At 44.6% G+C, this 13543-nt stretch overlaps 1 protein-coding gene across 1 annotated transcript in view; it reads right to left on the reverse strand.

Moving 5' to 3' along the window:
* Positions 1-13543, reverse strand: part of robo2 (roundabout, axon guidance receptor, homolog 2 (Drosophila)) — a 157378-nt gene that overhangs the window by 130957 nt on the left and 12878 nt on the right. Inside the window, exon 2 of the mRNA XM_041046277.1 lies at positions 12927-13253. Coding sequence (XP_040902211.1) covers positions 12927-13253 — 327 coding nt within the window. The remainder of the gene's footprint in view (positions 1-12926; positions 13254-13543) is intronic.

Raw genomic sequence — 13543 nt, forward strand, 5'->3', positions numbered from 1 at the left:
GCCTCCAATGTATCAGTCTGTATATCCCTCCCCATTCAACAGCTGTGGACTCATATGTTACTGTCCCTCTACCTGTCACTGTCCATCCACAACCACACCAACCACAGCACACATCAATCAGCACACCCCTGCTGCTTTTTAATCTGTTCCCACCCACAAGGACCAAGGACGCTTCAAAATTACAGTGAAGAAAGGTCACCCCATCCAATTAGAACATCATCAGAGATGCACACTAGAGGGTCATTCCCTGAACCCTTGTAGCACATCGTAAATCCTACACTGCCCAAGAAGGAACACCCACTCTGGCAGGATTCAGAATGGCTGACTGATTGCAGCACTAGTAAATGAGGCGCTAGGATGCATTTTTAACTGTAATGGTGGAGACAACTGATAGAAATTGTTGTTTGGTCAGATATGTGTGTAATGGCATGTGAAAGTGCTGCGATAGGTTTATTCCCTCAAGATGAACCATGTTATTATCAGTCCATGTATTGACCCCGTGACGACCCCAGGGCCCAGATCAATCAGGTCTCCAATCAGGATTAGATCAAGCTGCCCTCTGCATCCTCCCTCATCACTCCAGTAGCCTGGCCGTTGCAAGAATTTACCCCAATAACAGGACACAGACACAAGCAAAGAAGGTGACTGGCCTGCTGGAAAGAGAGAGAGATTTTAGATGAGGCAGTCCAGTAAAAGGATCATGTGGAGACCATTGTCTTAGCTTGGCAAAGAAAAAAAAGCTAATGAGCGAGGGATAGAGACAGAGACAGAGAAGGAGAGAGAGGGTGGGTCAGTGAGCTTTGAGCCTCTCGTGGGCAGATCTAAGCCAATTAGAGACAAGTGACAGCTCAGCTGCATGCTCATGACACAACTAGACCACGGCATCGCTTTGAGCCCCAGCACCCCACAGAACAAGCTTGACTTGGACCTCAACAAGCCCTTAACACTCCCCCATGAACATCTAAATACCTCTCTACCACAACCCACATCACTCCATACACAGGCTGAAGCCAAGAGAGAGGGAGAGAGTATGGCAAAAAGACAGTTCTCTCCCTTTCTGTCCTGCTTCCTCTGCTCTCCAAATTAAGGGGCAGGCCAAGCAGCACTCCCTGCCTGTCTCCGATATGGTCGGCCAATTCTCTTGACATCGGATGTTGTTGAGAGTTGCCATGATGACCTGGCAAATCCACTGACCTTTGCCCTGGAGGTTCAAAACTTGTGAACCCGTGACAAGACAAAGCCAAGAAGAAGTGAGGAATTTCAATGACCACCAACAGCTGTCACTGTTGCGTTGCCTTCTTCCTGTGAGCAGATAACGGTGCAGAGCCTTCCCAGTGTAAATGGAGGGGGAGGTTGGCCACCAGGTTGTGGGCTGTCAGGGCTCTAGCACAGGGCTTGTGATTAATGAGACAGGGCGTCGCGCCACAGGGAACTCAGCAGCACGTGCCACACTGGTGGGAACAACAAAAACTCCTGACACTGTGTGGTAGTGGACTCTCCACACGTTCCAAAGAGCCAGAGTCAAAACAATCCAATGCAGTTAGACAGTGATATTTATGTAGATAAACATAACCCCAGAACCACACACACATAATAACCCCACAATAATCACACTCATGACACTGAAATTGGATATGTATCTTTTCAGGCATCGTCTCATTCACGCTTGACTGAGCATCAAGTGTATGGAATCTGTGGATGTCTGTTTGGGGGAGAAGAAGAAGGAAATGCAAACATGGAGGATGACAAGGAGGAGTGATGGGGGTTGAGGGACACACAGCAGGGGGTGGGACAGGACAGCCCTCTGCACGTCTAACGTCTGCCACTCAAGAAAGTTAATGATGCCACGTTCTTGGGCCAACCATCCCCCTGCTGCGTGTGAGAAAAGAGACAGACAGAGAGAGAGAGGACAGAGAGTGTAGTGTTGCTGGCACATGGAGGCAGTTAGAAGAGGTGAGATGCTCTTGTGAGGTGAGGTGGGGGTGGGGCATGTGGGTGAAAATTGAAGGTCCAGGAATATTTATGACAATCAACACCCCAGTTGGCACTGTTGAGTGATTCTGAGATGAATGATATACCCCCCCTTTTTTTTTCCTTCCCAATCACATTGCTGTCTGTTATCAAGTCAAGTTACTTATTAAGGTTTATGAGAAATTCAGCTAATTTTATTAGCCGTCAGTCACTAGGTTGATATTTGATTTCTCATAGCAAGAAGGGGGGTGGGGATGGACATTTTGGCGGCTTCTGGGCTGAAACTGTTATCATCTACAGCCAGTTAGAGAATAGCAGTTTAGGGGATAAGAGAGAAATGAAGGAAGGGTGGGGGATGAAGAGTGGCAAGATGCTGAGGAGAGATAACAGAATTGGGTCCAGCACTCAGCAAATGTAGAGGCATTGTGCAAGGTTTAGTTTCACAAAATGTCTTTCAAGCAGAAACAGCCTTTTGCAGTGTAAAAGGATCAACTGTAAGCTAAATTAAGGAGGGTAAAGGTTTGTGGATGTCAGAATACACATCAGGGCTCAATATATCATGAAGCAGGTAACAAGTTGAATCGGGCAGTTAGTTTTGAGGTTATTGCAGGAACAACAGAACTTGAGTACTATAAGAATGAATAAGCTGAGAGACGCTCATATCCCTTAGCCTGTAATTGAATTATCTGTTCTTTTCTTCCTCTGACACAGGAATAACCCTGCCTTCCCTGGCTATTTCTCCTTTCATACATCTCCTAATAACACTGGCATAACTTTATTAGCAGTGTATGCTAGAGATACTCCAGACTGCCAAATGGACCTGTATGCAGTACTGTTTTGAAGCCTTGGGGTCAGATGATGGTCAATCGATGGTCAGTCAGAGGTCACATCCAGAGCTGACCAAAGGTCAGCCTATCTGGACCCAGAGGTACAACCAGCCTATCAACCCCGTGAACTGCTGTGAATGGAGCTAAATCATATGGACAACTCCCTTCTGCCTGGAGTCTGAGAATCTGATAACAAGAGCAATTTACAATATCAGATTTAACATCATAACATGTATAGTCATCCAGGCATCATGAAAACAATTAATTTATCCACAATATTTGTAAATTATAGTTCATTTTTAGTGTGAAGGATGTTTTTCTCAGAACAAGGTTGTGTGTGAGGGAGGATACACGAATTACCAAAAATAGTCAATTACACTAATAACACATTAGTAGCATAAACTAACAACCGACTAATTGTAGTGTATCCCACTCAACATGTTTTGAATAATGTCATTTTCCATAACCTCCTGCACAGCAACAGCAGCCAAATCGATATTCATGAAGTGTCAGAGTTGTAATTCATGCGTCTGTTCCACATGAATACCACGGGGACCTTTAAAAGAAAGGCAGGAAAAATCTAACATGTAAATTTCACAGTTAATGCCCGGGCATGGCTTATGTTGGCCAATTAAGCTGTTCTTTTCAGCTCCATTACAACGCGGTGTCTTGGGGTTCATTTTTCCCTTACTGTGCCATTTAGGCCTCAAACGGGCAAACGTTCACAGTGCCAGTTGGACGACAAAAAGGGAGTTTGGAGTCTGTTACAGTGTGTGTGTGTGTGTGTGTGTGTGTGTGTGTGTGTGTGTGTGTGTGTGTGTGTGTGTGTGTGTGTGTGTGTGTGTGTGTGTGTGTGTGTGTGTGTGTGTGTGCGCGTGTACATGTGTGGGTACAGGCATGTGTGTCCATGTGCATATGTGCCTTTACAAACCCTGTCTTGTGTACAAGTTCCAAACATCTATGTGCCATTGCGCCTGTGTGCCTGTGTGAGAGGAGGCCTAATTTGTGCATGAAACAGGAGAGCGTTAATGGCTTTTAAAGATCGGTGGAGTCAAATGAGCACGCTCATCAGTTAGCCACACACCCCTTGGTGATCACTCACTGTCGTTAGATTTCATTTCCTGTGGAATAAGAAGATCTCGGTGGATCCAAGACAAATCCCTGCAATTATAGCAACGCTTAACATGATTCACTGCCTTCATTTCTGTCACACTGGGTGGTGAGAACTGTTGTGTACGCCACTGTTGACTTTCCACTAGCACATCAACAGTAATCAGAGGAAACACACTAACAATACAATACGTTTCTTGAGATTTTATGCAAGCAATATCTTCCAAAATACTCTTCCGTGTTTCTCTTCAACTCAGCAAGGAAACAGAAACATACTGACAAATGAACATTCACCCATCTAAGAACACACGCACAGTGAAACACGGACAAACACAGAAGGCACCTGCGTGTTCGTTAATAGCTTTGCCCTGGACAGTGTAGAGCACGAGGGCCAGCAGCAAGAGGCAATGAGATAAGATTCTGCTTAGCATTTGAATAGGGTGTTCTGATTTCTATTCAGTTGGCCTTTGGCCATGCTAGTGCTTAAGTGGTCTGGGCAAGTCTGTCTGGTCTCTGCTGTGCCAACCAATGTGCAGGCTCATATCTGGCAATGTGCAATGTCTGTCAGTGTCCCGGTCTGTCTGTCTGTCTGTCTGTCCCTTTGGCTGGATGAGTGTCTGGCTGGTTAATAATCAGCCTGGCAAGCTGCTAATCATCCTCCCAGCTGCAGAAGCAGGTGGCCACACATACCATAGCTCCCAGTCTCATTCACTATGTGATGTCATCTCACCGCACCTGGCCACACTGCATTACGCATAACTGAGGTAGCCAGTTTCCCTCTGTGAAAACACTGGTCTTTGCCTGTCCTGAAGCTGAGAACCTTTGACGTTTATTCCCCTACAGAGTGGATGCAGCGGTTCGTACACTGAACTGGTGGCTGCTGAATGAGCAACACCAAGTCTCAGTGTCCCCTCCCTCACCACGGTCGAGAGTGGGACTGATCCCAGAGCAGTTCAACAGGCAGAGGCAACACCCAACTTCCTCTGCTGATATGCCCAATGGATGCAGCGACGCAGTCATTTAAAGGTCAGGCTATAAAACGAAATGGAACCACAGCTGTCTTAGAAACCACTCTCTTAAACATTTGATCTTGTCTCCCTTCACTTTTGAAAGTGTTCAAAATGCTTTGAGTATCACTTTCAAACAGCAGGAAAGGAAATGAGAGAGGGAGGGAGTGGAAAAGGGGAAAGAGGAAAGAGAGAGATAGACAGAGGTAGAGAGAAAGAGAGAGAGGGAGACAGCAGAGACTGGATGATCAGGTTTCAACTCTGGTCTGCAGCTGTTGAGGGCTCTGGTGGCTGATAGGTGTCCCTTACAGCAAATGTAATCCAAGCCAAACACAATATCTGTCTACGCCATCGGGAGATCGCCAAGTCATAACACATCCGGACCTGCGATAACTCTGCCATGGCCCGAGGGCCAAGTGATGCCTGGTAACAGCTTTAATGGACTGCAAAAATATTCATTAACAAATTCATACAAAGTTATGATGTGAGAAGGGAGACGCCGATTTATGTTTTTTTTTTCTTTTTATTATTATTTTCTTTTTGCATAACCACAAGGCTGATAAAGTTGTACGCTAAAACTCAACATCCTAGGGTTAGTTTGTAATTTGTGTACCGTGTCTTCCTCTCTTCCCTTCCCCCAGTTTCCGTTTCTCTACTCACACAGTTCAGGTCCAAATCTAATGAAGCTGAAATGCCATGTCGTGCCTATGTTCCCAAAGGCCTACTTTTAGGAAGGACTATCCTTAATGTTTGCACAACTAGAAAAACAGCTTTAAAAGCCATTTACCTTAAACATTTTTGTGTGTTTGTGCAATTGTGTAAGCCTACTTGTGTGTGCAGTTTGCAACAAGACATATCCATCAGAGTGCCAGTGTGCAATGTGACAGTCCTAACCCAAAATAAACAGGCTGAATCATGGGTCTGGCGAAGTCCTGACCCTTTTCATAAGACCAATCCCCTGCACCATTGTGCAACCTACAGTGTTGCGCAAAAGCATGTATATGTGTGAATGAATGTGTGTTTATGTGTATGTGTGTGTGTGAAAGTAACCAAGGCAATAATGAGCATTTGAAGCAGGAACATCAGTGCAGAAATAACACACCATTCCACACACCAGAGGGTGAATCAATTTCAGCGACATTTGATTCTAACCCATATCAGCTAGCGCCTGAACTTCAGCCCTCCACCCTGTCACCTCCTCCCCAGCTCCATATGATGGATTACCATCTCTGGCAGTCTCAGAAAGAGGAAGGTGGGTGGGGGAGGTCAGTCACTGCAGGGACACATTCATCGGAGGGGAGCGCTGGGTTAAGGAATTATGGTTTGACAGAGATCTGGGGTGGATAGAAGAGGGCAGAGGGTTCTCCAGGGGTCAGAGGATCCAATCCCGGCTGGACTCAATGGCAAGCCACCCTCAGAATGCAGCGGTCTATAGGGATTTCACTCAGGGTCAAATTTTTCGATTAATATTATTATCACTCACTTGTCCCTTCGCCCACTTGTCAGCAAATAGAGTGATATCAGACATATTCATCTAAATGCTGGTAAATAGCACACCTGTGCAACAATTTAAAAGAGACTTAGAGTCAGACACCCTGTGTTAGGTTATCTACACATAGGCTGAAAAACAGATTAATAGACTGATAAAGCAGGATATATTCTGGAAAATATTTAGATGATCATCAAAATAAATGTTTACTCAAAAACTGAAAACTACAAAGGGCCTGAATAAATAACAACCATAAGTCAATATTAAAACAGAAATCAAAGTGCAATCCACCCATGAAAGCAGGAGCCTCTCACCATGTCTGTCTTCTAAAGCTGATCAATAATCAGCCTGCAGACTGATTTCAATAATTTACAGCTCAGTCTTCATTCCAAACTGTCTCATATGAGAAAAAGAAGCGTCAAGGCAGGTAAGTTTATTTTATAGAGGATGTTTGTCTGAATGTGCTCTTTTTACAATAATGCTGCCAAGCTTGTACAATTTAGAGAGCCAATGTTAATGCAAAGATTTATTTTTCAGTCACTGCAGAGCGAGCGCCTGTGGTGTGAAGCATGGGTGATGAGACGCGTGGGGTGGAGGGGACAAGGAGAACGAGGAGAGATGGGGCAAAACACAGGCAGGCAGGAGAGACAAAGCAATAGACCTGCATTGTCAGGGTGGAGAGGCCATCAATAACAGTGTCACCATAAAGAGAGAAAGAGGGAGAGTGTGAAGGAGCGAGTGTAGGGTGTATAAAAGAAACACAACAAAACCCGGTGCGACGGGTGCTTCATCTTGCCGGGCACTAATGGGCGTGAGAAGCGGCTGGCTCAGCATTCTTAGCTTGACGGCTCACTCCTCTGCTGACGGGCCATGGCATCCATGACGGAGCGCCACACACTTGTTTGACCCGGTTTTTATACGGTGGAGGAAGTAGAGAGGTGCAGAGTGAAAGAAAAAGGGAGCATAAAAGACTGATAAGGGGTTGAGAAAGATGGTCAAAGGTCATCACAAACTTGGATCTCATTAAGTGCTCCATGTCTTTGCCATCTTTCTGCACCTCCTCACCACACCTTCCATCTTTGTCCTCAGCTCCTAATGCAATACTCCATTATTGCTGTCACTTTTCAGCCACTGAGTACCGCAGCCTAGGTGTGCCATATTTTCCATCTTCAGCACCACACTCGCTTCCTCTGAAGGTAAGAAGGTGACGCGGTCTATTTCCCATGGTGGAGTTGGGGAGGTCAGAGCTGGGACGCAAGGCCCACTGAGGATAGTAAAAAGTGCTGTCTCAGGACCTCAGGACATATCGTGTGTGCGAATGTGCTAGTTTGTGTGTGACAGTGAAAGGTCAGAGTGCTGGTAGTGACTGCAATGTATTCCCATGATTTATCTGCCTGTGAGAGTTTATTTGCCAAATTTCTTCTTTTCTCATTTCTGCAGGTCAGTCGCTTTCATGCATTGTACAGGAGTTGGTTTGTGTTGGCCATCTGTGGCCATCTGTGGCTGATGAATGAGATAAGAGCAGTGTGCATGCCGCTGTATATGGTTGGAGAAAACTGTGTGCATGTGGATGATTGTGTGTGTGTGTGTGTGTGTGTCAGAGAGAGAGAGAGAGATGTGTGTGTGTGTGTGAGAGAGAGAGAGAGTGCATGCGCGTGTGTGTGGACATTGTGTGAGTAAATCCCAATAGATAACAACACCTCTTTACAGAGGTCAGCAAACTCCAGCTGCACAGACACAGAGCTGACACATTTAATCAGGGATTTTTTACTCTCTCACAGTTTATCAGGGGAGGATACTTCTCACACCCTTGCCTGCTCTCACCATCTTTCTTATCGCAGGACAACATTCCCACCTCTTCTACATCTATACTTTTTGCTTTTTCTCCATCGCGCCATTATTTCATTCTGCTCTGAAACTGGTCACTTCCAGCAGAAAAAAAAAGAAAAGAAAAAAATACATCAATTGTACTGAGGAATTAAACAATAACAACAGTCAATGCAGTTATTTTTTTCTGTAAATCAAAATGTAAAGAGCTGAATAATATTTTGGTTAATCAAACAGCAGAATCACTTTTTTTTTTTGAAAAGGCAGAGATAATTAAGTGCTCCGAAACAGTGTTCTGCTATTTAAAGGTGCTGAAAAATCTAAAGGCATTGTAATTGTTTTAGACTGTCCCTCAAGTTTCATAAACAAACACATAAACAAACATACACACAGAGATGCACCGGGAGACTAAAATGTATTTAAATACAAATTAGACCGTGCTAAGTTTTTGAAACTGTGTTGTATTTCTAGCTGTAGCATGCATCATTAATACGCTGTATTGGTTGCATTGTTGCTGCTTCCTTCATTACCCTTCATTATTTCTCAAGGACTTCGGCGCAGATTGAACCTCAGCCTACCGGGGGTTTATACGAGCGTGAGGGCAGGTGTTTGTGTACGTGTGTGAGAGAGTGTGAGTGTCTGTTGTTTGCGTGCACTCGTCACTCCATTTTCTCATTTCCGAAATGGAATAATGAGTCCAGATGAGCTTGTGAAAGGCTCTGCAGTGCAGCTCAGCCTGACTCCCCACCTGGCCTGCTCCTCCTGGTCTGTCCCTTTATTAGCTTCCCCTCATGCTGGACACAACAGGAACAGCTTGGTACCCTCCTCCTCTCTTCAGCACTCACACCTCTCCCAACTCTATTTTCCTGCTAATTACCTTGTTGTACGAGAACCAAATGCTACCTAACGATTCACTTAATTGCAGAAGGGGTACATTAGATGATATCAAAGGACCTTTTTAAAAGTCATCCAATCCCATTCCAAGCGGCATTTAGCACCAACCCAAGACATCTGTTTCATTTCTGTGTCATTTGCATTTTTAAAGGTTACAAATGAAGAAGTAAAGGATGCAGATCTAAAACTCAAGGTTCGGTGTCTTCATTCCTCTGCTGTGTCTCTCTCCGCAGATGATTACATAGGTTTAATACACATGCAATCGCATACATGTCAAAGGGCCGGAGTCACATTCGACATTCAATTAAAAGTGCAACTGTTCACTTTAAATGCTTGTATCTGGAGCACTACATACACAGGCTACTCATGCACCTGAAAAGATGGGGCTAATTAACATTTTCCTTGGGAGCCTATCGCCCCAGGTGTGCCTTGTCACACTTACATATACATAGATATCTGCAGTGCTAGCAATTTATTCAGCAGCAGTGGCTGGAGCTACCATTTCTGACATAGGCTTCACAATGATTTATGAACCTGCTCATTGACCTAGTTTATTCTGAAAAGAGAAAAGGGGGCACATCTCCTCTTATATGCAGCATATCCATCCCGTGAAGCTGGCCTGCAGTCAGTTTTGGAGCTCATGGGAGGAGGAATAAGATTACAAAGCAGACTGCTCAGATACCCTCTAGGCAGTATGTTTACAAGTTCTCTGTCTTCTGAAGAACAGGACAGTGAACAACAACTATAATGAAATCTCTTCCCAAATGCAGCAAAGTGATGTCTGATGCGCCACTGACTTAGATAACATACGGCAGTTCATGCTCTTGTCCATCCATTTGTGAACAATGTGTGTTCAACATCTAACACTTAAAGGAGACATGGTTGGAGGACTAAGCCCAGTAAAGGCATAAGTCCCCCCAATCTGGCCCACATTAATAATGCAGAGGCACCTCTAAGAGGCCTCTTCCCCCTCTTCCTCTGCACTCCACCTTTCCTCCTCTAACAGAGAGAGTGGTGAGTGCTGCCCAGCTTGATGTCCAGCATGCAGCAGCGCCAGTCTGCTCAGTAGACACTGAGTCCAATCTGTTTCGGAGCTGCAATTCAATTATCTCACCAGGGTCCTGCTCAACCACTCGTGAACGGAAGGGGGCAAAGGTGTGTTCAATACGAGGGAGGGAGAGAGGGAGGTAGAGGATGATGGGGGGAAGGCAAGACATATCATAAACACATACCCAGTTCAACATGGATATAGATTTAAATGCTGCTTCTTCTTGTGCGATTAGCTTCGGCATTACAATCACAAGGCGGATGTCAGGACCTGATAAAGCTAATCACTGCAGTAAGCCAATGCTGTGGGATTTAGCACCCCACCCCTTCCTGCTCCTAAAGCCCCCCTGAAGACCTGGCTGAAAGAGAAAGCTGAGAAAGCCCAGGGCTCGAAACAAACCAGGCATGGAGTTCTCCACAAAATGGCCCTCCCTCCTCTTTGGGGTCTATGATAGCCTAATTTCAGGGTAAACAAAAATACAAGAAAATATGCTGGAGATGGCCACAGTTGTATGTCCCATAAGTAAAATTGTGTATAAAATATTGCCAAATTAAACGAGTGCTGCGCTGACTCTGTCCATTTTGGTGCCCTGGACCACTTGAGTGGTTCAGACACCAATACCGCAGATCAGCTTCAGGACATTCTTACTCAATATCTTAGATTATTTCTCATAAAATTTGCAACAAGTCATCAGTGTCTTGATATTATATCCTACCAGCATATTTCAAACTCCTTTTCTTTTTCCCCATCTGCTCCATTTTCTTTAAAGTGCTTCTTAGGGCTTTGATCTGCTCATAATAATATACTTAATATTAAAAATGACTCTACTTTAATAAAACTTCATTGCACTTCATAATCAAGTAAAGACCCACCAGCACTATGCCCATGCCTCATCTAATTCAGTGTCCCATGTCAGGCCAGGTCAATGTGAGGTAAAGTAGTGCTGGTTTACATATGAACAGAACTGGATGATGTGACATCACTTATACAAACAGTTAAATGTAGATGGGGAGTTAGTTAAGAGTTAGTTTGATATCCCTCTGGTGGCAGTAGCATTTGGGTGTATATATATTTATTTGTGGCTAGTACAGTAATAGTGATGATGGTGCATGGTGTAGCGGCAAAAGTAGAGCCAGAATCAAAGGGTGTAAATGTGGCCCGAGGCTTTAGCCTAAACCTCCCTCTCGCTCTCAAACCCAGTATCAGTGGTAAAACCCATTATATGTGTGTTCTAATTTCTTCACCTTGCTAGCTCTTCCTGATCCCCTCGTCTCCTGGCCTCCTGACCTTTCACCCCTCACCTTTAAGCCATTCAAGCAGTCAATGCCTCTATTCAACCCCCTCTGCTGCCATTCCCATATTACATGAGTTAGGTAGAGTACTTAAAAGAAAGGCTAAGAAACAGTGTGAGAAGGGAAAAATAAAATAATCTGGAGACTTCATCAATTTTTCATGAATTTTCATTTAGACTGGGAGAGCCCTCTTACAGCAATCGATAGATCAAGCTGCTGTCACGCAGTTAGCACCTGGGGGCTGCTGGAAGGCCCTCGGGAAGGCAGGGGACTGGATCAGAGGCAAAGACCGAGCCCCTCCTCCTTCTCCACCTCCCCCAACACACAAAGTCCATTTCCCAATCATAAACCAACTATCCATCCTACTACCATTGTAGTGACCTTAAAAATACAACTGCAAGTCATTTTTTCCCTATTATTTGTGCGGTCTCTTATGTTCTAGCATCCTGCACCTAACATTTAATTAGCAAATTGTTTGCTTGTTTTATCCTTACTAAATAGAATGAGAGCTTAGCACTTTGCTAAATTGCCAATAGATGATAATTACAGCTAACTCTAAGTTCTTGTCATTTATCATGACAGAGATGAAGTGAAGCCTCCAAAAATCTGTGAATACCACTAAAAATCTTATAGTGGAGGCACCTGTTTGAAACACAGGGCTATATAACTAAGAGCACTCTCAGTTAAAAAAAAGGATATGGAGACTCCACCTTATGGGCAGCTTGAGGCCTCTGGGAGCCGCTCCATAGGAAGCCCAGCTTGAGTCTGCTGGGGGGAGGCTCATCTTCAAAGGTAATTTGAACCACAGCTCAGGTTCTGCCTGTCAGTATTCACCAACACAGTCCAGGCGGCCTGTGTCAAATGTCCATCAGGACTTTGATCTGTGCCTGTCGTTCCACCCCCACCCACCTGTGAGAGACCTATGTCTGCCTTGCCATCATGTCCCTCTCATATAGCCTGACAGTTGCTTTATGCCCCACTCAATGGTTTGCAGACAAATTCAATAAAACTCCCTTGAGCTATGAATATTTGAAATTTATCTCAAGTCTTTGAGTTGAAAAACTCATTCTCTACAACTCTCACCGATGTCACACATTGAAAAACCACAGAACAGCTTAACTGTCCCTTTTAGAGCTACAGGAAATCATTACTGTGTTTTCAAATGGAGAACACAGAAAAGATGAAATCTCTAAAAATAGTGTTATTACAGTTGCCTCAAATCAAATCCCGATTTGTTTACAATTACACCCTACAACGTAATTTTCCATTATGTATGAATGGAAATAAAGATTGTAAAAAAAAAACTGTGTACACATGTATGCTGTATGTATGCTGATCCAGTCTTTCCATTATCTGGAAGCAGTGAGATCAGGATTTTTCTTAATCCAGCCAAATGACTACGAGGAAAATAATTTCAAGACAGCAAAGAGGAGATATATAAAAAAAACAGAGGAGACTCACATGCTACTTCCAGAGATGCGTTGCGGCTGACAGCTTCTCCCAGGTAGTTCCGGGCCACGCAGACATAGGCTCCCTCATCCGGTTTGCTCCGTCGTCCGTGAACAATGCGTAGGAAGAAAAGCGAGCCACTGGGCAGCAGCATGCGGTGAGAACGTGAGTCATCTTTGTCCGTTTCCACCCGCTCTCCATCCTTGTACCACTCCACTGTCGGGGTTGGCCGCCCCTCTGCCTTACAGTTGAGAGTGGCGGGCTCCCCTTTGGATACAATCAGGTCAGAGGGGTGCTCCACAATCCGGGGCGGGGAGTCCTCCTGGCGCAGACGGGATCCTGGAGGAATAAGAACACATGCAGTTAATAACAGTGGAACAGCATACAAACTCTATGTTTTCATCAAACATGTTTTCTCAGGTCAAAAGTTTCTTCCATGAACACAACTGCCAGTAGGGAAACTGTCTAGAAACTAGTGGGAAGGAAGTGGTTAAATTAATAAACACAACTAACAGTTTAAATAATCCATTTAATTTGGGAAGACGCCACAGAAGGAGCTACAGTATGTGGCTCAGATGCAGCTCTGTAATAAACAACAGAAAAAGTGTGGCATTAAAAAAAAACTAAAT

Source organism: Toxotes jaculatrix, chromosome 9 (genome assembly GCF_017976425.1).
Source record: "Toxotes jaculatrix isolate fToxJac2 chromosome 9, fToxJac2.pri, whole genome shotgun sequence".
Classification (NCBI taxonomy): Eukaryota; Metazoa; Chordata; class Actinopteri; family Toxotidae; genus Toxotes; species Toxotes jaculatrix.